We start from the raw sequence: 24,477 nt of genomic DNA, 5'->3' as shown, positions 1-24,477 counted from the left end.
ATAAAATTATACCAAAGTTTAATCTCTCCTTTAAATTGGTCAGTTTATAAACTTAGCACATCACTGTTATTCCTGTAGTGATGTCAGTTAAGGTCACAGTGACGTCAATGGATGGGTTTCATAGTACTTAAGGGAGCTGTTAATTACTTTCCACTGGTGTCCTTAACAACTGTAGAGCTCGTCTGCTCACAGGAGGAAAGGGTAGAAGCATAATCTCCTGTGGGTGTGGAGTACATGACTAAGCAATGCTCACACCCAACAATGGACAAAATAACAGGTAGAAACAGAATGGGGACAGCAAGCGCTGTTAACACTGACAAGACCATTGGTATCCTGTCTGACAAATGACAACAAACAATATTAATTCCAGATACATATAATTTGTAATAAATTCTTAATGGTGACATTCAAAACATTCTTTTTCCTAAAGTAGTTTCTGAATAAAGCCAAGGTTGCTTCTATTCATATTTTGAATGTGAACATGAGAGCTTTTGGTTAAAGGGTATCTATTTCAATGTACTCTGACTCTAAACTGTTGAACAAAGAAAGCTTTACTTCCTAATGGACTAGCGGTACATTTATCTTTACATTTCTTGTCTGTCTGTCTGCCTATTTATTTATGTCTATTTACCTACATACCTATCTATTATATGAGGAAATGCCATCTTCCCACAGATGATTAGGGTATAAGATGAAACTTGAGATGAAGTCACCCTGATTGGGGTGGGCCCCAGATGAAATCATTAGCATCCTTGTAAAAGGACAGAATATACAGACACACAGCACACAGAGGTAACAGCAGGCGAAGAGAAAGACAGAGATCTGAGCCATGTATTTATGATCTAGAGGATTGTGGGGACCTTGACCCATGCTAATTACTAGAAGACTACCTCTGAATCTCTAGGAAAGAAACAACCCTACCAGTACCTTATTTCAGACATTGGTCATCAGCACAATGCCACATTGCAATTGTTTAAGATCCTTGGTTTGTGGTACTTTGTTATAATAGCCCTATGAAGCTAAAGCACAAAAATAAAATCTGCTTCAAATTGGTACTAAACATACGAAAGTATAAAAAAGTTAATAGTTACCTTGAAAATGTCACAGTGAGCATCCAGACGCATGTGTGTCACCACCAGATTATTTTAGCTAGGACTGTTTCATTTTTTAATAGGATGGCAAAGACTAACTATTTAGTAATTACCTGGATTATATAAAAGTTGTAGGGGGTTTTAGTTTTATTTACATGAGTGAACTTGAACATAACATTTTTTTAATGGAGGGTGACTTAAAAATTCCCAGTGCCATATTTTATATAAAGTATCAGATATCAGCTATTACATAATCTTCTTATGAAAATGTTTATTCGTGGGCCAGCAGGGATTCTACTAAACAAAACCTCTGCAGAAATGTCACACGTACATAGTTACAAAAAAGCTCATCTAACACACAATTTTGTGGCCTTTTTTATTTCTTTTTAAAGCTTGTGGTCCTCATGAATTTAAGTGCCATTGCTTTTCAAAGTTCTGCCTGTGTTTTTCAGAGCTATTTAAGGTCGTTATTCAGTTATCAACTCTAAGCTCGAAGCCCGAATGTGAGATGCAGTTATGGAGAGCTCCGCACTGGGTGATGTGGTTATCCTTATTGCTCTGAACACAAGGCAGTGAGCTGCCCTCGCTATCTCTACCGCTACCTCTCCCCCCCCTTCTACTTCTTCCCTTCCTCCTCCTCCTCTTCCTGCTCTTCTTGATAGTCACTTAAAAGTGTGACTGTTCTATACATCTGGAATTCATGTTTTGTTTTTGTTTGTTGCTTTTAGAGACAGGGTCTCCTTATGTAGCCCTAGTTGGCCTCGAACTTTTTTTCTGTAGGAGGCATGGAGGCTCTTGTGCTCACAGAGAATCACTGGGGGAAACAGGAATGTTAAACACGGAGGGTTGTCTCTTCAGGCGGAGAGATGTATAGCCTGTTTTCTGCCTACAAGTCTGGGAATGAAAGTGGTTAATAACCTGGTGACGTTGAGCTATCTGTATGAGCAAGACTACACCAGATTGTCCCCCAGACCCTTACATGTATTCAAGCTAGAGACCTCATCATTATGGAAGATATCATGTGTAGTTTACAGAGATTTTAGATGCAGTCATGTCTTAAGCTTTACTGTGCACACATAATTGAGTTAATTATCACCAGAAAACTTTTTTTCCCAAATTGTGTTTTGATTATATATTTCTGAGATAAATTGCCCAGTGTCAGACAACAGGCTACTGAGTATTGCTAAAGCTGACAGCCTTCTTGCCTCAAATAAATTGTTGCTCTCAGGGCTGTGGTTTCTGCAGAGAGCCCCACAGCTTTGTAAACCATGCTTGCCTTGAATTCAGAGACATCCTTGCCTCTACCACCTGAGTGCCAGGATAAAGGATGTGCATTGCCACAATTGAAACCTCTGATTTTGGAGTTGGTTCTTCATGTTAGAGTTCTTTCTAGTTTCCTGCTCCGTACTTATACTTGAGTATTGTTTTAGGCCACTGGAGAAATTTAAACTTGAGTCAAATCCTAACTCTTCCCCTTCCCCTTGTTGACGGATAAAGAGGTTAGATTTTGTGGGTGAAATGCACAAGAAGACTTTATTAGGCCTGGTAATGGGGAAAACCAAGGGCAGCAGTTGAGCCAGGGCTTCAAGCCCGCCACACCTGCGTTCTGTCGGAGACCTCTATCGCCACTCCTTTTTGTTCTATTTTGAGATAAACTTTTACTAAGTTGCTCTAGCTGGCATTAACTTTTCTCTATAGACTAGGCAGTTCTCAAACTTGTGATTATCTGGTCTATCTTCATAGTAGTTGAAGGGTTTCAAGATCTCCACCCCCATGCCTGGCTGAACACCCCCTTTTTCTTTGATTGTTATTGTTATATATTTATACACATGTGTGTACAATATGAAAATACAACCTGCTAAGCCCATATTGTTGTCTGTGTATATATGATTCAGGGCTGACCATTTTGTATTGTATGACGACCAATAAGGAGGTTTGTCTGTGGGAGAGCCTAATTCCTTCTCTCTCTCTCTCTCTCTCTCTCTCTCTCTCTCTCTCTCTCTCTCTCTCTCTCTCTCTCTCAACAGTTGCCTGTAGGTCTTTGCCTGAGGGTTGGGCCCTGATATTTCCCCCTATTTGTATGCATTTATCTGCCACTCAGAAACAAAAATTCCACGGCAGACTTAGAATTAGAAAGACAGTTAGCTGTACATCCTGCTTCCGGACTCAATTTTAAAAGCCCAGGATGAACACCCGGGTAAGGAAGGGTTACATGGGAAGAGATTCAGGCCTGTCTTCCTAAAACCCAGCATCCCCACTGGACAAGGAAGGCATGCGAGTCCATCACAGATGTTTTGCAGCCAAATACCGGTGTATTCAATTAACAATCCATGGAGCAGTGCCACACTGCTGGATTCAGCCAACTTGCAGAATCACGAGAAATAAAAAATTGCCATGGTTTTAAATTGAAATGCTTGGAGGTTGATAGCCAACGTAGAAAATATGCAACCTGAGGGGAAGAGAGCCCTGGGGACTGGCGGGGACCCCCTCAGTCATTGCCTATCTCTGTGGTCATGGGTTTTATCAACTGGACAACCTTGGACACATCTGGGAAGACAGAATCTCTATTGAGGAATTACCTCCATTGGATTGGCCTGCGGGCATGCCTGTCCCCACAGACACTTTGTTGATTGCTCTTGGCAATCAACTCTTGGCAGGTTGTCCTGGGAGGTATGAGAAGAGCAAGAGATCTTCTCCTTGGTCAGTAGATCACTTCTCCTTGTTCTCTGCTTCAGCGCCTGCCTCCCAGTTTCTGCCCCGAGTTCCTGCCTTAGCTTTCTTCAGTGGTAAACTGTGATCTGGAAATATGAGCCAAATATATCCTTCCCTCCTTGCGCTGGTCTTGATCATCTCTTTACCACAGGTCTAGAAAGCAACCTAGGAAAATCTCCAATTTCTTTCTGTATATGGGAAGCTTTCATTTCCCACCTGAAAGCTAAAGACTCATTTCCTCATCTCCCAGGGCCTGATGCTAATTTGTAGTACCTGAAAAGCAATGTGATTTTGAAAAATACTTTCTTCTCAGAGAGAATATGGGAGGAAGAAGGAAGGGGGCTGGCTCGAGGAAAACCTTCCTTTCTCTCGTTCATTTCTTGTTCTTGGACACATCCATGGAGAGCATTAGATATCAGCACCTTAGGAACCACTTTGATGCCGCCAGTATGGAGTCCTGGCTGCTTTGTGGAGACAGCGAAGTAGAACATCACAAAGCCCTTACTTCCTAATGGCATCATCAACACAGGTGACACAGCAACCTCCTGACTCTGGACCACTTGATAAAATACCTTTTATGCAAGAACTACAATCTCACTTTAAAACTGGTGCACGTTCAGTTGGATATATTGGCAGATATCCAAAAGGAGGAGAGCTAATGAAGTAAGATCGAAAGCCATCTCGTTCAGCACAAACCCCGCTGCCTATGGGTAACAAGCTGGGAAACAAGTAGCTATTTTCAACAGTGAGAAGGGATACGGAGATTCTTTTTTTCTTTTTTCATTTAGTACAGCCAATGAAGGGAGGTTTGTGGTTGTAACTGCCTGCCTTACTTGTGTGCCTGGCTATACGCAATCTGAGATTCTGTAGTGCAGCCTTGCCAGCAGTGGCTGTGAGGAGCTTCAAATTCTCCGCTCAGTGGAAGCTGTACTTTACAAATGTCAGAACCACCTTAGAGAGAATTTTAAAGCACTTGAGAGAAGGGAAAGCAGATCCAGCCTTCCTCTCTGTTGCTCCGTTACCGCCCACCGCGACACCGGGTATCACTGTGAGATGTGTCCTAGAATGGAGTTGAGCAATTCATTTGCAACAGTTTCAGACTGAGGGGAGAGTGGGAACCTGGCACACTGAGAAAAACGTGACATTCTGACGTGGTGGGATTCTAGGAGTTGTTCTATTTTTCTCGGCATTTGTTGTAGGGACATATGGCTCTCTACCTTGTGGGCATCAGGAGCCACAGTGCCAAGAACGTTCTGACAAAATGTCCACTCAGCATGAGAAGGAAACATTCCCCATGATACCCTGACAATGGGCCCATGGAGCATCAGGAGCAACTGAGAGGTGGACACAACCCAAACTGACCTCCCAATGCATGTTGATGTGCAGAAATAAATACTGGCTTCTGCCATGAATCCTCCTGTCATTCCTATTCACAAGGCACAGTACATTTAGTAAGATCAGAAATTAAAGTAGAACTTAAGTTGATTCATTTATTGGCACAGTCAGCCTAATTATTGAACATTTGTTATATTAAAACATTATTAGTGGTATTAGTATTAGTATTACATGTATGCAGTGTGTGTGTGTGTGTGTGTGTGTGGTGTGTGTGTACAGGGTGTATGCGTCAGAGGACAGTTCCAGAGGTCAGTTTTCAACTTCCATCCTGTTGAGGGATGGTTTCTCTTCATTCTGCTGCTGTACTGAAGTCTAGTTGGTCCACAAGCTTCTGGACAATTCTCTGGACTTAGCTTCTCATATCAGCACAGGAGTGCATGCTGCTGCACCTGATGTTTTTACGTTCGTTCTGGGGATATAAACTCAGGTCACCAGGGGTGTGTATGCAGCAAATGCTTTTACTCACTGAACCATCTCCTCCACCCTAAAAGCATTATTTTCAGCACAGGAGCTAGATGCATAAATAAGCAAACCAGGTCACCGAGAGTTAAGGTAGCAATATGATGGAAGAATGTGGAGAAGGAGACACACAGAGATTCCAGACACGAGCTATGGCCAATGCCCTTGGCGCCTGCCGAAGCATGAAGGTAAGATCCTGTTGCTGGGGATACCACAAACTTTGGAGACTCAAGTTTTAAAGAAATGGAGCTGGCATTGACCTGAAGCCTGACCTTTGAGTACTAGCTCTAATAGTGTCAATAGCTGTTATTCAAGAGAGAGAGAGAGAGAGAGAGAGAGAGAGAGAGAGAGAGAGAGAGAGAGAGAGAATTTGGTGATCCTGCCCGGCTGTAAAGCTTAGGAGTCACAACCATGACTGGACTGGTAAGATGTCTCTAATGGTGCAACAAGGGCACTTTTATCCTGGGGATTAACCAACAGATGTCTAATCGTACTTTAGACCTGCTTAACAGGAGGAAATTCATACTTGTTGCTGTAAGCCCAGCTACTACCCATGTCTGGCATGGTCATAGACTCCAGAAGAGAACCTACTACGGCCAGCTTCCTAAACCAGTACAATTTCTAACTGCTTTCTAAGTACTCATTCTTTTACCAGCGTATAAGTGTAGCTCTCACCTCTCATCAAATAAAGCTCTTTTTGCAACAAATAGACACTATTACCGAGACACAACAGGTCAAATTGCAGAGAATGAATGACTGGTTATGGGGAGGGCACCCAATTGATACATTTGTGATACCATCTATACAACTAATGCTCAGGGTAAATCTGGAAAAGAGGACGGGAAGATTGTAAGAGCCAGAGCCCCAGGACACTGGTCTCCTGGATGTGACAGGGGAGCTGCACACAGGACATCTCAATACTAGGGTCACACAAATAACACCTGCTGCGTAACAGCAGCTGAAATGCCAAGGCGGAAAGAGGAAAGTCCCACAGCCCCATCCTTGATAAAGTGTCTCAGGCAGTCAGTGTAAGCGAGGAAGGGAGAATTGGTTTACCGCAGGGATGAGCAATTGTGTTTACTATAGCAGAATATTTATGCTTATAATATATATAGTCATTATCATTTGTTTTATTCTATAAGTAGCCTATGAAATTCTGTCATTTTTATCTAAATTAATACCCCTTTAACATACAAATAAATATTTAAATTAAAAAAATTCTTTGATAATTACTCATCTGGGTATTTGCCATTTTGTAATCTTTAGCCTTACGGATGTTGTTCACTGAAATGGTAACTTTTGGTGTTCTGTCATTTGGGATTATGATCCAAGCTAGATTCATATTTATAATATACTAATGCATTAAAATCTGATTTCAAAAGTCTTTTAGGAAGCATCCTGCATATTTCTTTTTTTGCTATGATTATTTATGGGGTACTTGTTTCCAGAGCATTGAATAGGAAGAATGCTAATCCAACAGTCACTTGGTTGTTTATATCCGGAAAGATTTGGTTATAGATGTCTTAGAAGTCTAATTGGAAGACCATGAAATATCTCTAATATCAATAAAGTATTTTCTTGGGTTGGAGCAATGTCTTAGAGGTTAAGAACACGTACTGTCTTACAGAGGACATCAGCTTGTTTCCCATCAGCTGTGCCCAGTGGCTCCCAATCACCGTCAACTGCAGCTCAAGGGGACCTAACACCCTCTCCTGGACTCACACATTCACAAACACACAAAACAAAACAAGAAATAAACCTTAATAATAATATTTTCAGGAGGACCCTAAGTATGTTCTGAGAACAAAATACCCCAGCTTATAAGAGAGGCGAGGCGAACTCCAGGGCCATAGGCCACAGGAACAGCCTGCATAAGTCTGGACCGCTTCCCAAAGTGTCAGATGGAGACAGATGACTCCATTGCCAACAGAGACACCACAATGGGGCAGGGGACAAGGAGCTTTTTTTTGTGGGGACCAACTGCAATGGCTCTGAACCCCGGCCAGTGAACGGTCAATTCTGTGCCAGTCCCTCAATCGCCCAAAATTTGTGAGTTTCAAAATTTTGCTGACAAAGGATTGAGTGAGTTTAATTCATTGGGTAATAATTTTTTAAGAGTGGACATTGGAAACAGGACCTATGTAACCCCTGTGATCTCATTCCGGCTCACCTCCTCCGGCTTCACCATCTGTAGTGGTTCATGTATGTGTGTGTGTGTGTGTGTGTGTGTGTGTGTGTGTGTGCATATATGCACATATGTATGTCTCTGTGTGTGTGAATGTGGGTGTGTCTGTATGTATGCACATATGTGTCTGTGTGTGCATGGGTCTGGGTGTGTCTGCCATATGTGTGCACATATGTGTGTCTGTGTGTGTGATTGTGACTATGTGTATGCATATGTGTGTATGCAAGTGTGTGTGTGTTCATCTTGAAACAAGTTGGAATCATGTCAGGTGAGGGAAGGCACTTGAGGAATGGCTTCCATCAGATTGGCCTGTGGGTGTGTCCATAGGGGCATATTCTTGATTGATGTGAGAAGGCCCAGCCAAATATTGGCAATGCCATCCCTGAGTCCTGGGGTATAGAAGAAAGGTGACTGAATGTGAGCCTGGAGAGCGGGCCAGGAAGCAGCATTCCTCCATGACTTCAATTCTTGCCCCCCGGTTCCTCCCTCAGTTTTCCACCGGAGTTCCCTTCATGATGGATTCTAAACTGTAAGTGGAAATAAACTCGTTCCTTCCCAAGTTGGTTTGGTCATTGTAGTGGTTTGAAATAGGTGTTCCTGATAGGTTTTGGCCATTTGAATATGTTACCCCTGGTTAGTGGCTGTCTGGGGAAGCTTAGGAGGTGTGGTCTTGCAGCAAGGAGTGTATCCCTGTGGACAGGCTTTGAGATTTGAGAAGCCTGATTCATTTCTAGTTCTCACTCCTTCCTGTGTGATGCTCCAGGTGTGAGTTCCCAGCTGTTCCAGCTGCTGCCGTCTTCCACCTCTAATCTGCGGTTATGGACTCTAACCCTTGGGATCCGTAAACTCCAAATAAACCCTTCTGTAAGCTGCTCTGGTTGTGGTGTTTTATGACATCAATAAAAAAGTAACTAATATGGCCACGGGTTTTATCAAAGCAATGGAAGGCAATCTGGGACATGGGTCATGTTTTCCTGCTCTGTCCTTTATGGCCCTCAAATAAGCCAAGTGTCTTGTCTCCCAGGGATTCTTCTCTGCTATTTATGCTACACAGAACACTTTTTAAGGGGGCTGTCACATAATTACCACCCCATTCTACTGTGCACAGTTTTGAACTAGGCGGTGTTGTTGCTGGCTTCTTCAGGAACGAAGGTAGAGACCACTAACCTACTTCAAAAGTCAAGTCATCTTTAGGAACTATGAGAACAAGTTTTTGATACTTTAGACTCCTTGTTACAAAAGTTGAAGGAGTTCATTAACCCTTCCAGATATTCACTGAGCATGTACCTTATACTAGGAGCTATGCTAAATGTCGGTGGTGGACAAGTTAATTGCTCCGCCATCAAGGAGCTCATTTCCCACTGCAACAAGGGGATGTCTATCAAGTAATTATACTGCAACCCTGACAGTAAGTGAGTGAGGAAGTTAGACAATGCATGAAGAAGTAAATATACGACAGTGTATAACAGGTAACAGTAACTTCTTTAAAGACAAAGAGAGGACAATAAGGTAGATTAACAACAGGCTACAGCCTTGTGGATCTCAATCGCCAGAGCCTGCTGAATGCATTGTTTCACACATCAAAAGTGACTTTGCGGATGTCATTGAGCTAAGGATTACCTAGGCGATTCTCATGGGATCACACCCTTTCTTTTAAGAGGGCCAGAGCAGGCTCAAAGACAGGCAAAGGAAAGAGATCCATGAATGGAAACAGAAAGATTGTGAAACTGCTGGTTTGGAAGATGAAAGAAAGGGCAGAGCCCAGAAGCACATGACAGCTCTAGGAGCTGGAAGGGTCATAAAATAAGTACTCCCCAAGAAAAATGGGAGGTTCACTGACACCTCAATTTTCTTTTGGATTTAGACAGATCTTCATGTACCCATGCTGATCTTGACCTCATTATATGGTCAAAGAAAATCCTGACTTTTGACTCCCCTTCCTCCACTTCCTCGCTTGAGACCTGGAGTTACAGGTAGGTCCCATCATATCCCATTTATGTGGCTTTTGTCTCTGTGCATGTTAGTGCACACACAGGAGGTCAGAGGACAGGTGTGAGTCAGAAGGGTGAAGTGCACAGGATTTGTAGTGAGTTGAGAGGGAGGCATGAGACAAAGGGTAAGAAGGAAAGGGTGGAGGTAGCCTGCTCCAATACCCCCATCCCAGTGATAGGACTCTGTAAGCTACCAGTTCCACTCCACCCCCAAACCCTCCTATCCCCTGTGACCTCAGAGGAACCCTGAAGCATAGGCTGCAATTGCACAGAAGGGACCAAGAGAGAAACTCTGAAGCACAGGCTGTGACTGCACAGAGTGGATCAAGGAGCAGGCCAAGAGAGACCTCAGTGGCTCCCAGAGACACAGACAGCAACAGTACAGAGCAGACCAAGAACAGTTCCCACAGTCACAGCCAGCCATTGCAAGGATTGGACCAAGAGGCAAAGATACTGCTGGCATCAATGGAAAAAGAGATGGGTAGGTACCAATGCAAAATTCATTCAACAACTTAAAAAGCAACATGGCAACACCAGAACCCAGTGGTCACACAACAGGAAGACTTGGTCATCCTAACCCAGAAGTAGCAGAGGAAGATGATTTTAAATGCAACTTTATGAGGATGATGAAGACCTTTAAAGAAGAAATGAAAAATTCCCTTAAAGAAATGGAGGAAAAGACAAACAAAAAGTGGAAGAAATCAATTAAAACCAAGAAAAAACAATCAAACAGGTAAAGCAAAGATTTCAAACAGTTCAAGACTTGAGAACTGATATAGAGACAATAAGGAAAACACAAGCAGAGGGAATTCTGGATATGGGAAATCTGGGTAAATGAACAGGAAGTGCGGAGGCAAGCATGACCAACATACAAGAGATGCAAAAGAGAATCTCAGGTGTTGATGATACCGTAAAGGAAATAGATTTATCAGTCAAAGAAAACATAAAATCAAACAAATTCTTAACATCCAGGAAATCTGGGACACCATAGAAAGACCAAATCTATGAATAATAGGGATAGAAGAACTCCAGATCAAAGGCACATAAAATATATTCAACAAAAAAATCACAAAAGAAAACCTTGCCAACCTAAGAAGGATATCCCCATGAAGGTATAAGAAGCTGGGCTACACTAGATTGATCCAGACTCAAAGAGAAACAGAGTCAGGTGGTGGTGGCTCACACCTTAATCCCAGCTCGGGAGAGGTAGACACAGAGAGTGATAAGGCTAGGCAGAGAGAGGAATATAAGACGGGAGGAGTCAAGCCGTCAGACACAGTCTGGAGGCAGAGTCAGAGGATTCGTAGAGACTGGATCTCCCCTTCAGTCTGAGCATTTGTAGAGGTAAGAACTTCTCTAGTGGCTGGCTGCTCTGCTTCTCTGATCTTCAGCATTAACCCTTATAGCTATCTCTGGGTTTTTATTATTAAGAACACTTAGAATTCGTACTACCCAAGAAGGCTGAGCATTTGCCTTTGGTGCCTTGGACCTAAGTCCCTGCAGGCCTGGCATGTTGGAGATTATGTTTGGAAAAGATTTGGCAACAGCAAACAGTTTGAGCTTTGAGACCAGAAAAACCCTCCTGTGCAGTGCACAATGCCTGTCTGCGCTCTATGCGCTACCATACAGTCTGTGAGCTTCCAAGCTTCGGGCAAGGGGCTGGAGGTTGAAACAAACAAAGACACACAGACAGAGAGACAGGGACACGGACCTCTAGTCGCTGGTAAGAAGCCCCTTATTCAGTAGCACCACGGAGGCTTATAGACCCAACACGGTCAGGTGGGCCAACAGGTGAAAACCTTATCATCTGATCCTCAAGGCCAAGGCAACCCGTGCTCCTGAAGCAGAGCTGGTAAACAACTTTGACACAGCTTTCAGTAACTCAAATCAGAAGGAAAGTAAAGATCTCTAGCAGGGAAGAGCAGCTGGTCTCCAAATGGTCCCAACACTGCTGCAACTAGGTCTTCTGACCAAGTCTGACCAGAACAGAGTGCGGATTGGCTGCCTTGGGGTGAATGGAATCTTCTGGAGAGCCTGGCTTTAAGTCCTCCTTCGGCACCTAACTTCCCCTACACCACAGCATTGTGAAGATCTCGTAAATCCCTCTTTAGGGCCCAGTCCACTCTTACTTTCTGGTTGAGAGTCTCAGTCCTGACCAAAAACTGGATTTCCACGTGGAACTGTGTGTGAAATCTGGATGCCATCCCTAAAGATAGCAATTTAATCGTCTTCAAAAGTTGTCAGGACAACTGGATTAAACAGCAAAACACTCCCAGGTAACTCAAATATGCAATCACAGCGGAGAGCCGGCCATAGTGGCAGAAGGGAGCTACAGGTGAACACGGAGGCCTCACTGCTGAACAGTGGCCGTGATTCACTGAACACGCCCTGCTCTTTGCGGTCTCGCGTCAGATGCAGGCACAGCCAAGGCTGAAGAGGAGGCATCTGGGGAAAGGCTCTGAATAGCTACACTACACCATGGGTGTGCTTGCCCTTAATAGTAACTTTGTAAGATGCACGTTTGTCTGAGCAAATCAGGAGTTTGTGGATACTCCTAGGCAGAGACACAGACATAGTCATAGAGGCAACGTAGCTCCTGGGCAAATCTCCGAGGAGATCCCTGGTAAGGTGGACCGAGCCTGCCACACTGAAACTCTTGTGTCTCGTAGCCAGCAAGTTCTTCAATACCCAATAAGTAGATTCATAGAGATACAGATTTTCTTTCTTTTTCTTTTTCCTCTCTCTCTCTCTCTCTCTCTCTCTCTCTCTCTCTCTCTTTCTCTCTCTCTCTCGCTCTCTCGCTCTCCCTCTCTCTCTCCCTCTCTCCTTCCTTTCCTCCCTTTCTTCTTCTTTTTTTTTTTTTTGACAGTTTTACTATGTAATTGGCAAACCTGAAACTCAGAAGTAGGCCTGCCTCTGCCTCCTGAGCGCTAGTACTAAACTAGGCCTAAGAACTTGCCCTCTATTTAAGAAAGAACCAGGTGATGCCTACCAAGCCAGTTTGGAACCTGCACTCTATTTAACAAGGACCAGGCCAGGCAATGCCTACCAAGCCAATTTGGAGAATGCTCACAGCCTAGGAACTCCTACTGGGCAGCTATGGCCCAGGGAGGGCACTGGAGGCAAAGAGCTGGGGAAACTCCAGCGGCCCCGCCCTCCCGCCCCGCCTCCCTGCGTGCTCCCTGCACGGTTGCCCGGGCAGCACGGGACGCGGCCCAGACAAACGCTGTGGAAAGTCTTCTTCCCAAAAGGCTTCCTGGGGTCCCCAGTTTCGCCCCGCGTCCCGCGCGCTATGTTCCGGGGGAAGCGCGGGAACCGGGTGGGCGCCCTGAAGGAGGGGACTCCCTTCGCGTCCCCGCAGCTCCCAGAGGCGGTGTCTGAGCGGGTTCTGCTTCGGGGCATCTTTGAGATCCAGAGGGAAAGCTGTGATGTGGTGCTGGGAGAGAGGACCCTGTGGTGGCGGCGCATCCAGCCAGAGCTCCCAGCGGGTGAGTGGCGGGCCCCCCAATATTCCCATGCCCCCTGTACTTCGCAGCCACCACGTCCTCCTGCCTCCTCCCTGACACAGAAACCCAGCTGATTTTCAGCCTCCAGGCCTCCTGGTGTGTGTGTGGTGGGGGGGGGGGGGTTTGCAAACCAGGAAGTTGCAGTTCACCTTCTACTTGTAACAAGTTTTGAAGCCCGTTTTTTAATGAATTTCTGAAGAATATCGCATCGCAGATTTTTTTCTATTTACTTAAACTTCCCGTCTTAAAGGTTTTAATTAGAAAACACGATGCTGCAATTTGCAGTTAGAAATATTTCAAGTCACCAGTTAGAGGTGCCTTTGAGAAGAGTGGAATGTGGTTTATAGCCTATTTTAACTAACTATGTGATTATAAAATTAAAAACGGCTGATTCCTCCTGCCCCTGAGCGAAAACTCCTGGCACTACTGTTTGTCATAGAACGGTAAAGCCATTGTTTAAAGTTTCAAAAGTTCAAAAGTCTAACAATCTGAAACCATCATCAGGGCCCAGCATAAGCCTGGAGTGTGAATTCCAGCCTAGCGACATACGCAGTGACGTTCACTTCAGTAAAGCTTCTTTGGGCTTTAAGTAAAATGTTTTCACGTGTTTTGAAAACCCGAGATGAAGTAATATCCTGAACCTTTGAAGTTACAAGCGAGGCGCCGGGTTGTGGACTTTTCCCTTTAGTGTGTAAGTCAGCCTGGGTTAGGGGATGTAAATGTTTATAACTAGAATTTGGATTAGCCCAGGGAACCAATTTAACCTACAAGCCAAGAGCATTCAGACTGTGCAGGGAGACCTTGGGTAGGTTGGGCCTGTAGCGCAGAGGCAAATAGTGGCGGAGAAATGCTGTTCTCTAGCTGTGGTGATTTAGGAAAAATAGGTTTAATTAGCACTCCTGGTAATAGAATTTGAAAGCTCTCTTGACAGTTTTATTGCTCCGAAGTTTGCAAATGCTTACTCTGTTTAATTTTGCCCTCAGACCCTTCGGTTTTCTTTCCCTCCCTTTGAGCACGCTTGTTGTCTTTGCAATTAACACCTGGTATTTAACACACCTTGAGCTTCTAATATTGGCTCCTCAGAAGCCCGCCTTTTTCATTTGTCCAGCAGCTCAAGAGGCATTCTACTGAACGCAGTGGGGTGCAATGGGGTGCAGTAGTGTCGACGGGAGTGATGAGAAATGAGCGAAGGGGCTCCAGAGCAGGGGAAAGTCTGTCCCCAAGCTAGCACACTTAGGAGGACATGGTGTTGAGGTGTGTGGTGGAGGAGGCCTTGGCTGTTGTCGCTTGGCAGGTATCTGGCTGGCATCCCAAGGCAGGGCTGGGTGATGAGGTCTCTGAATAATATTACATGGTGTAGATGAGCTGTTATCAGAGCATTCAACTTTTAAGCTTGTGGTATCTTAGCAGTTTCATTGATGGAACAGAGTACTATGTGGTCTTCCCCATATTGTCCGTCCTGAGTGCCATGAAAAAGACACTAATGTATTTTTCTGGAGGTCAGCATTGCCGGAATTATGACAAATTGACGGTCTTTTTGGCAGGGAAAGCGAGTGACCACAGAGATTGCGGTTCCCTTCCTGGACTCAAAGCAGATTTAGAGGGACCACTGTGTTATCCTGTGTAGAGATGAGGTTTGTGAGGCCCTACTGATGGAGGTGGGGGTCTTAGACTCACCAGCACATAATTTGGGCCTTTTTTCTTTAAACAAAGAAATGTCTTCCATTTAGTTTATTAGGTCTTGTTAAGGACGATATTAGCCCTGAGAGCAGTTCTTCCCTTACAGGTCAGATATGTTGATGAATGTTTCGAAGATGCAACCCAAGGATTAGTGTCTTTGCCTGAAACCTAAATGCATGACCCCAAGGGCTGGGACTGTGACCAAAATACATGACCCCAAAGGTTGGGACTGTGACCAGTCACTCATCCCCCAAATGTGAAGTAAACAATATTTTGTGAGGTGATCTAATGTGAGTGTCCTCTTGAAGAATTTACTGTGCTTGAAGGAAAGAGATCTGCTTATAACAGGGAAGTTAGCATAAAGGACTGATTAGCTGTTTACGTCCCTACATCCCAAATAATCAGGGGAGAGGCAGGAAAATTGAGTTTAATGATATTTCATAAGGATTTGCAGTATTATCAGAAATCAAGATGTTAAGTGAGGGTCTGGAGTGTAGCTCAGTGGTAGAGTGGATTGCTGATTGCCTGGGGTATGTGAGATACTGAGTTCAGTTCCTATACCCCTCTGAAGAACAGAGACTCCTTCCTTGTGTCTTTTAGGCTTGGCCCTTCTTGGCATTCCTTGGCTTGTTCGTTCCATAGCTCCACGTCTTCACATGGACTGACATTGTCTCCATGTCTTCCCTCCCATTCTTGTAAGGTCAGTTGGTGTCATAGGTCAAAGTCACCCAAACTTAGGATAATCTCTAAGCTGAATTGCAGTGGCATACTATTTCCCAGTATGGATCTAACCGAGGTTCTAGCAAGATCTGAATTTTGAGGAGACAATTCATCTCACTAAATTTATGTTATGCATTGGAAAGGCATCCTATGTCAAAAGAATAAATTAAGAGTGAAAAATGAAAGGTTGTTGTCTAGGCATAATAACTGGTAAGCAACAGTCAAGAGTGTAATAGAATATGCCTAAAGTCAACAGAGGCCTGAGGACAAGAAATTCCGGTTTAATTTAGTAGAAAATATAAAGGTCTTCTTGTTTTTCTTTCTTCTAGAATTATTTCGCAGCATCTCTTGCACACGGCTTCTCACTGATGATGATCTCCCCCATCCCTACTGAAACTGCCCACCTTAGGACTCTTCCGTGTTAACGACTGGTTTCTATTCCCATCATGTGTGCTTGCTTACCCATGGCTGTACATCTCTCAAGGCCACCACTGAAGTCTCTCTTTGGGTTAAGGAAGGATGCTGTCTCCTCGTTTTTAGGCATTAGCCTTCCTTTTCAAGACTTGCCCTTCCCTACAGCCCATGGTCTGGGTCCTCAAAGATTCCCTCTGTTTCCCTACCTCCTTCTCTCTTTGTCTAATGAGCTTCTAGATCTTCTCAATGAATGGCATCATACAACTCCTCTGAATTACCTCTGACTTATCCCTCAACTCTGCTCTCTTTCTCTTGCTGAAAGTGCCCAGGAAAACATTAGATGCAATTTCTGATCATTCAATCCAATGGGAAATTCCAGTCCTTCTCTTTATGAATTTCTCCTTCCTATGACTGTAACTCCATTGGCTTGATGCCAAAAGCACCTAGCTCTTCAGTTTCACTGGGGACTTCATTCTACATACTTTGGTGTTCCCAAGGAGTCTGCTCTATTGTGACTCTACATATGCTTTCCAGCCAGTGTAGCCCATGCATATTCCAACTGTTCAGAATATCCAAACTGTATGTACTAATTGCCCCAAAGGAGCTTTGTAGATGTCTTTGATATTTGATCAACTGCTGTTGTTTGACAGAGCTTGTATATTGGGTTCAGGACCATCCCTAGTTTGAGACACCCACTGGAACACATTTCTGATGGACAGAGAGGGGGATTTACTGCATTTCTGAAGGTCAAATAAGATGTGAGCCCAGAAAGAACTATTGGGACTAATAATGAAAACAGTAGGGGTGCTATACTTAGACCAAGGGCAAAGTGAAAGCAGGCCCGAGTTTAGAGACCATGTGGATAAAGCCACTATGCTGGACCTCTGCCTTAACTGGATTCACTTCTTCCAATACAGCAAAGGAGGTTAAGATTCGCTTACCTTGGGGTGCTGTCTGTGCCTAAGGTCAGCATCCTTAGGCAGAAGTAGGACGGGCACTTGCTGCCATCCACATGATGAGGCTCTTTGGGTATAGTGCAAGTGAAGAGTGACAGAGTCCAGATCTGCAGAAAGGAAGACAGTCAGAAATCTGTTTTTATTTATTTATTTTTTACTCTCAGCATCCTGGAAAGTACCAGATGCACAGACATTCACTGAGAGAACAAGTCTGTGACTGACTGCTGACTGCATAAGCTTTGGTTTTTATCTGGCGCCGTGCACCATGATACATATTGCTAAGTAGCAATTCCTCATCATTCACAGGAGGATTGTCATCTCCCTTCTCCTCTTTAGGAATCAAAACTCTTAGCCAGGCTATGGTGGTGCACACCTTTAATCCCAGCACTTGGGAGACTGAGACAGGCAGATCTCTGAGTTTGAGGTCAGCCTGATATACATAGCAAGTTCCAGGGTAGTCAGAAATACTCAGAGAAACCCTGTCTCAAAAAATAAAAATAGCCGGGCGGTGGTGGCACACGCCTTTAATCCCAGCACTCGGGAGGCAGAGGCAGGTGGATCCCTGTGAGTTGGAGGCCAGCCTGGTCTACAAGAGCTAGTTCCAGGACAGGAACCAAAAGCTACGGAGAAACCCTGTCTCGAAAAATCAAAAAAAAAAATAAATAAATAAAAATAAATGAACTGGAACTCTATAAAAAATGTTCTGAAGCGCATCTCCAATGTGTAACTGGAGGTGGAGTTTCCCTGTGTTGCAGCAGTCACTCCCAAATAACCAGATCGAGTCTTATTATTAATTACAAATGCTTGAACAATAGCTCAGACTTATTACTGAATCCTACAATTTAAATTAGCCCATTTCTATTCACTACATTCTGCTATGTGTGTGGTGTTACCTCTCTTTTAACTTGCACCTCCTGATTCCTCTCTGTGTCTCTGGCGACTCCTCTGACTCCACCCTTCTTGCCAGTATTCTCTCTGGCCCCCAAATCTAATTTAACAATGAGAACAACACATTTTGACAGTGTACAGAAGGATTATTCCACAGCATATAAAGCACATAAAAGTGAAAGTTTTTTTTTAAGTTTTATTTATTATGTATACAGTGTTCTCAGAGCTCTGCCTGCAGGCCAGAAGAGGGCACCAGATCTCATTACAGATGGTTGTGAGCCACCATGTGGTTGCTGGGAATTGAACTCAGGACCTTTGGAAGAGCAAGCAGTGTTCTTAACCACTGAGCCATCTCTCCAGCCCCAAAAGTTTCTTGATTAGAGTGGTGAGTCTGTCTTCTTGGCTTCCACTTTGCCTAATGGTACCATGTTTGTTTCTTTGAAAACCCACTGAGGAGGGAATGGGCTAGGAGATGATCTAACATAGCAAAAGGTCTAGATGATACACACCTGTCTGGCTCTGCATCTTTATTTCTCAGTGTGGTCCTCAGACTTCAGCACTGTGTTATAGGTGGGATGACAGAGATAGAGCCCCATAGACTAACTTTTTCATGTAACCCCTGCTACCCAGAATTAGCTTCCTCTGCTCTTCTTTCAATGCTTCCATGTTTCACTCATTAAAACTAATGAAGATTCATTATATATTTTCCCCCATTCTCATTAGACATTTGGGCTTCATATACTGAAACATGAATAACCATTTTGTTCTCATCAGAGGACAAGTTCCTTGCGTGTTTTTATATTATTTCCAGATTTCTAACATAAGAGTCAGTGTTGCCGTATTTTTTTTGCTGTGAGAGTCTAGCAAGGAGTTTCTGTTTTGTTCAGCTTCAGGGTTATAAAGACCAGGAATCTAGCACTGTCATATAAACTATATAGACCATAAGGCATTATCCATTTCAGAGAATGATTTTTATTTATTGCTGCAATGGTTCTTAATGATCTTCTGATTAGACCTGCAAATTGTGACTGCCTTACTTGTGGATCATATTCCTGTTGGCAGAAGGTAGTTGACAAGGTAGCTGTCTGTGATCTACAAGTGGGCAGAACCCCAAAGAAATGAGAGTGGAATTAGGCGAGATTTCTGAGACCAAATGTAAATTTTGGTCACATAAACCTGAGACCTGAACTCTGCCAAGACAGAGCAGGTCAAGGGCAAAGCCCAGTCTAGGCAGTTCTCCATGTGGTGGCAGGACAGGGTATGTGGTGCCGAGATTCACAGAGAAGCTCGGAAAGATGTGGACGTACAGCTGCCACTTACCTGTTTACAGTTTAACTTTTACTGAATTTGTTATTTGGCTATTTCATATGTGCATTCTGGTTATTGTGGTCTCATATCTTGTCAAATGTCTCTCTCCTACCTAAAATACAAGCATTGAATTCTTGAGGCCCATGGAATTTTGCCAGGACCGTTAGTGGGATCGAGTTTTCATCTATCCCCTGAAGCTTGGGGTGCTCCTCAGTGACTGCACAATTAGAGATGTGACTGTTCCTCCCTCAGAATCCATCAGTAGACAGTAGCTCACTGGAAGGGACAGAGCTCTATAGGCCTCTCGTGGACCTGTGATGAACTGTGATAACCTAGTCCTTTTGTAGACATAGTACATAGAGTCAAAACTGTTGAATTCATCTGTCTTATTCTATGACTGATCGCCTATGCTGTTACTAGCGCAAATGTTTCCAGAGTTCAATGTTTTCAACAGTAATGATTGCCTATTGCACTGTTTGCTGTCTCAGCCAGTGACACACTCCTAGGAGGATGTGTTTGTCATGTGGCGATCTTTAGTTTGGAGCGTTAGATTGGAGCAGAAGGTGCAAGACTTTGTACATCCCAAGCAAGAAGGTATTTTATTGTCCTGTGTGACCTGATGTTATATCATTACGGTAAAACAAGAGTGACTGATAGAGAAAGCGAGGAGTGTGGGGGCATTGGGCTCGATAAAGCTTAGTTGTACTTCCTTTACAAACAATGGACTTAGGGATCTCCCTTGCATGTGTCCGTAGCTCCCATGTTTCTCATGCTGGGAACGTGTCTCCTCTGTCGTTTGTCATTGCTCTGGGGCTTCTGGGTGAACGGAAAAGGATGACCCACACCTGTGCACATATATGGCCAGCTAAAAAAAAACTTCCACAAAGCAAGTCTCACCATTGGGCTGTGAAGATCACTCAGATTTTCAGTATAGGTGGTGAGTTGTAATAAAATCACACCAGATTCACAGTGCACTAAAATCACCACCTTGGAGTGTGTGAATGCATTATCAGAGCCGTACACTTCTGTTTGCATGTATGGTATAGAGTGTCAGGCTTGGATACAGAAGGCTGTTAGGTCTTAACTCTGGAACTTGCAAGTGTGAAAATGACTTAGACAAATCAGCTAAGCCAGCTGAGTGACAGTTTACTCCCCTGCAAAATGAAGGATTTGTATTGTACCAACGTCTCCAAAGACCACCAGTTCTGATCACCTGAGAAGCTGTAGTCTAAAGAATAGAAACCAGGGCATTTTTGTCCAATGAAATAAAGTAAGGGTTGAAAGGCCAGTGTGTGTAGGCTTTTGGTGTGTGTGGAGAAACTTTTATTTTTATGGCAGAAACTTTGTAGCAGAGTAAATTTCTCATTAGAAGAACCATGTGGGAAACAGGAAATGCTTCACTTCCCCAGCACCAGGGTGTGATGAGAAATGGGCCAGGGCTTCCCCACAGACATTGTCTGCCAGCCAATGTCACATATTAGACAGAAGGGACATCTTAGCTCATCCTAATTTTGCTTTATTATCACGTGATCTCTCCCAAACTTCTGAACAGACTCTATAATTATGTTAACATTAAAATATTATATTTCAATCATTTTTATAGAAAATGAGGGTTTCGGCTTTTAATTTTGATTCTCAATTCTATTTTTACACATTTACTACCTCTGACATAATCTAAAGTTGTTTTCTTAAAAAAAAAATAATTCCCACCACAGCTCTGAGCTCAGCTGAATTAGATCAGTGACCAGTAAAATCCAGGAAACCAGGCTTCATAACAGAGACTTGAAAGGATCTCTTGTTACGAGCCAAAGTGATTTTCTCCATCTACAAGTTGATACAACACATTTGCTTACTGGGAACTTAGCAGCAAGAAAGTAATGTAGAAAAATATGAAAGCAAAAAAAAAGTTTTGTTTTTCTTTTCAGAAATGATTATTGTGAAGACAAGGGGAGTTGCTGATTACTTGAGACTCTGCTGAGCGGGGCATATTCTAAGCATTAATCTGCCTAAGCTGTTTGGGAACAGATGTAAGCGAAACAGATACCCAGAGCTCTGCTGTGTACATCCAAACTGAGACATCTGTCAGAGGGTCATGTGGTCACAAATAATGGAAGCAGGGGCTAACCCCCAAAATGACCTGTTCCTCATGTGAATTAGGGAAGCGGTAATTAGTAAGACTTGAGGCTTTGAGTTGTCATCCTACACATTAACAAGAAAATCCCTTGGTGTGGGATGTTCCAAAGTGATCAGACTTGGAGGAATTCTTAAAAGACATCAGATATGAAGTTTCAACTTTAGGTAGTAACTGTATTTTACTCTGTTAATAAAAGTTTTTCAAGTGTCTGTCATGTAAAAATTACCCAAGGTCTTTGTTTTTACGATAATATGGTCTTCATCATAACCAGACAAACAATAACAACTTATAACAAATAGTGACTTCTCCATTGTAAGACTGCCAGTCAGACCTTGTGGGATGCTGCATTTTAAATTGGTCCCACCCCCTGCCAGTAGCTGTCTGAGCAACAGAGCCATGGCTAGTTTGTCGGAACAAAAGTGGAAGTGAGATTAAATTTTAATTTACAGAAGTCTAACACATGAAGAGGCTGGTGGCAAGTGCAGTAGACAACGCCACAATAAAACAGAGGACAGAAATGTTCATTTTCTGAGCTAGGGATTTGGCTCAGGGAGCAAATGCTTGCGAGGTCCTGGGTTCAGTCCCTAGTACTGCTAAGAACAAAGGAAAAAGTTTTCTTTCTTCTCAGGATGTAATTTTAATGTGTATTTTTACTCAGGAAGGCATAATTTTCAAAATTTTCGTCCCAGAACAGGATGGAGAGAGTCATGCCATTTGAGTGGCCAGTTAACGAGGAAAGCAACTGAGTGCCAGGCTGGGGATGGTGGGACTCAGGAGGCCAAGGCACAGGAGCTCAAGCCTCAAACTCAAATCAGAAGCAATAACAAACAAAAGAACAATTTTAAACCTGGAAATCCTAAAGCGGCAGCTACTTTAAACTATTTTGAGTCCACACGGCAGCTTTTGTTACTTGTGGGTTAATAGCTAGTGATAGAAGACAAAACCGTTGTGCTATTCACCACAGTCATGTGCTTAGTGTCTGAACTGAAATTTGACAGCCATCTATCTGCTACTGATCTGAAATGGCCAGCATCCTGTCTGACCTTGTGATGTTCTGTGGACTCGTGCTTATTCCAAAGGATGAGGAGACCACGTGGTCCCATCCAAAGACAACACTTTCAGACTTAACCTGTTTTGTTCTCCTTTTTCCTCCCCCCTCTCTTTACTCCTGTGGATCTTTTGGAAGTGGGACTGGTTCACAAGTGCCCCCTGGGAGAGGGGGCAAATCTTTCCTCGGCCCCTCAGGGACACACAGTGAGAGTCACTTGGGGGCTGAGGATGGCGAAGGTCAGTAGATTAAAGATGTCATCCAGATGGCAATGTCCAGAGCTTGGGGTTTTACAGAGGACGACAGAAATATAAACAGGGCAAAGAGAGACTCAAAGAGCTGAGCCAAGGGCTACAGACAACCGAGTACTATTGGATGTGGGAGACGGTTGCCTACACTGGCACAATTTTGCATCCACGCAATTTGACAAGAGCGGGTTAGCGTTGTTAAAGAGGACCAGGAATATTGCAGATACAACTCCTTGCAGTTGTGAGGTCTTGCTGTGTGGCTGCTCCTGCTTGTCACTGCACCTAATGTTTGGTGACTAGATAGCACTTCAGATCTCCTTGACAATTCGGCAGAGCATCGCCAAGTTTTAAATGCAGCCCCCTGAAAAGCATTTTGCATGACTGGTACAGTTTTAGATGTGTGGGGCTGGCACTAGAGTGTTGCGTGCTGATGGGAGTGGGTTTTGCCTCTGTGAACTTTCATACATATGTGTGGTACCAGAGGAAAGGAATTCTAGCTATAATTCTTCCTATAATCTTGTGATTCCTCCTATAATACGATCTTGTGGTTCCCAAAGTTCAGTTGTGCAAAAGGAAGATCAGAAATGAAATAAAGGAGAGGGAGTTGCTGGAAACTGAACCTTCTGCTAAAGTTTGACTTGTAAATGAGACCTTAGGGATTCTCAATGTAAGAAGTAACTAAATCTAGAACTAGGCGGGCATGTATACAAGCAGGCAGACACACATACAAACACACACATACATATATACAGGGAAAATATTTTTCACAACATTTTATTTTTTGTGTCATCAGTATAATGCTATGGACTTACAGTAAGCACAAAGTCTAAACTAATATACCAGCTGGCATCAGGGGAGTCCTGTGACTGCTCCATGGCTTTGCACCAGAATCAGTGTTGTGCAAACTCTACAGCAGCTACACAACAGTGCCCTATGCTTGCCTGCAAATAGCAACCACACATCAACTGGGGTTTATCCCACCAGGTTCTGTATTACGTGTTTTATATTGCTTAACCTTTGCAACGAGGCTTTGTAGTATAGAAGGGAACTTTATTCCTAGTACTCTTGACATTAAATTACTTGCCCCAAGATTTACCAGCAATGGAGTTGATTGGATCCAAAGTTTGACAACCTCACCTTGTGCCTGCAGTTCTTGTTCTGCTGACCTTTCAGGGAACCTAGAGTCCTCTAGTGCCCTCGGGAGTTGTTGGTTCCCTATCCCACATAGTGATAGGGTCCCGGCTTGAATCCTAAAACCTTTAAGACAAGATCGTATGCTTTCTTTCAGAATTTAAGGCAGTTAGCAAGAGAGTTTGTGACACTTCTCTGTAATTTCAATTTGTAATTTCTGAGTCAATTATGAAAAATAGAAATTTTAATAAGTTGTTTAGTTTTAGTTTCAAAAATTTTAATTACGTGTGCATATGCATACCTGAGTGTATGGTTGTGCATGTGTGTGAAGTGTCTGTTAGGTGAGAGTTGTGGCACCCCCCCAGAGTGGGAGATATAGGCAGTTGCGAACCATCCAAAGTGGGCACTGGGATGTAACTCAGGTTCTCTGTAAGAGCACTACTAGGTCTTAATTACAGAGCCATTTCTCCAACATTGGGGTTTATTCTTTTATTACTTTTTTTTTGATGTTTCCAATTCTTTTTTATTTTTTATTTTTTATTTTATTGAGAAAAGGAAAAAAAACAAGTTTCCACCTCCTCCCAGCCTCCCATTTCCCTCCCCCTCCTCCC

General features: G+C 43.5%; 1 protein-coding gene across 2 annotated transcripts in view; it reads left to right on the top strand.

Annotated features, from left to right (window-relative positions):
- The first annotated feature begins 13,075 nt into the window (after positions 1-13,075).
- Positions 13,076-24,477, top strand: part of Cerkl (ceramide kinase like) — a 112,152-nt gene continuing 100,750 nt past the window's right edge. For both annotated transcript variants that reach the window (XR_003376848.1, XM_005346631.3), the window contains exon 1: positions 13,076-13,321. Coding sequence is in view for 1 of the 2 variants with exons in the window: in XM_005346631.3 (XP_005346688.1) it covers positions 13,126-13,321 (196 nt within the window). In the remaining variant the exon portion in view is untranslated. The remainder of the gene's footprint in view (positions 13,322-24,477) is intronic.

The sequence above is a fragment of the Microtus ochrogaster genome, chromosome 4 (genome assembly GCF_000317375.1).
Source record: "Microtus ochrogaster isolate Prairie Vole_2 chromosome 4, MicOch1.0, whole genome shotgun sequence".
In the NCBI taxonomy this organism is placed as follows: Eukaryota; Metazoa; Chordata; class Mammalia; order Rodentia; family Cricetidae; genus Microtus; species Microtus ochrogaster.
This window is presented reverse-complemented; position numbering and strand designations above follow the sequence as displayed.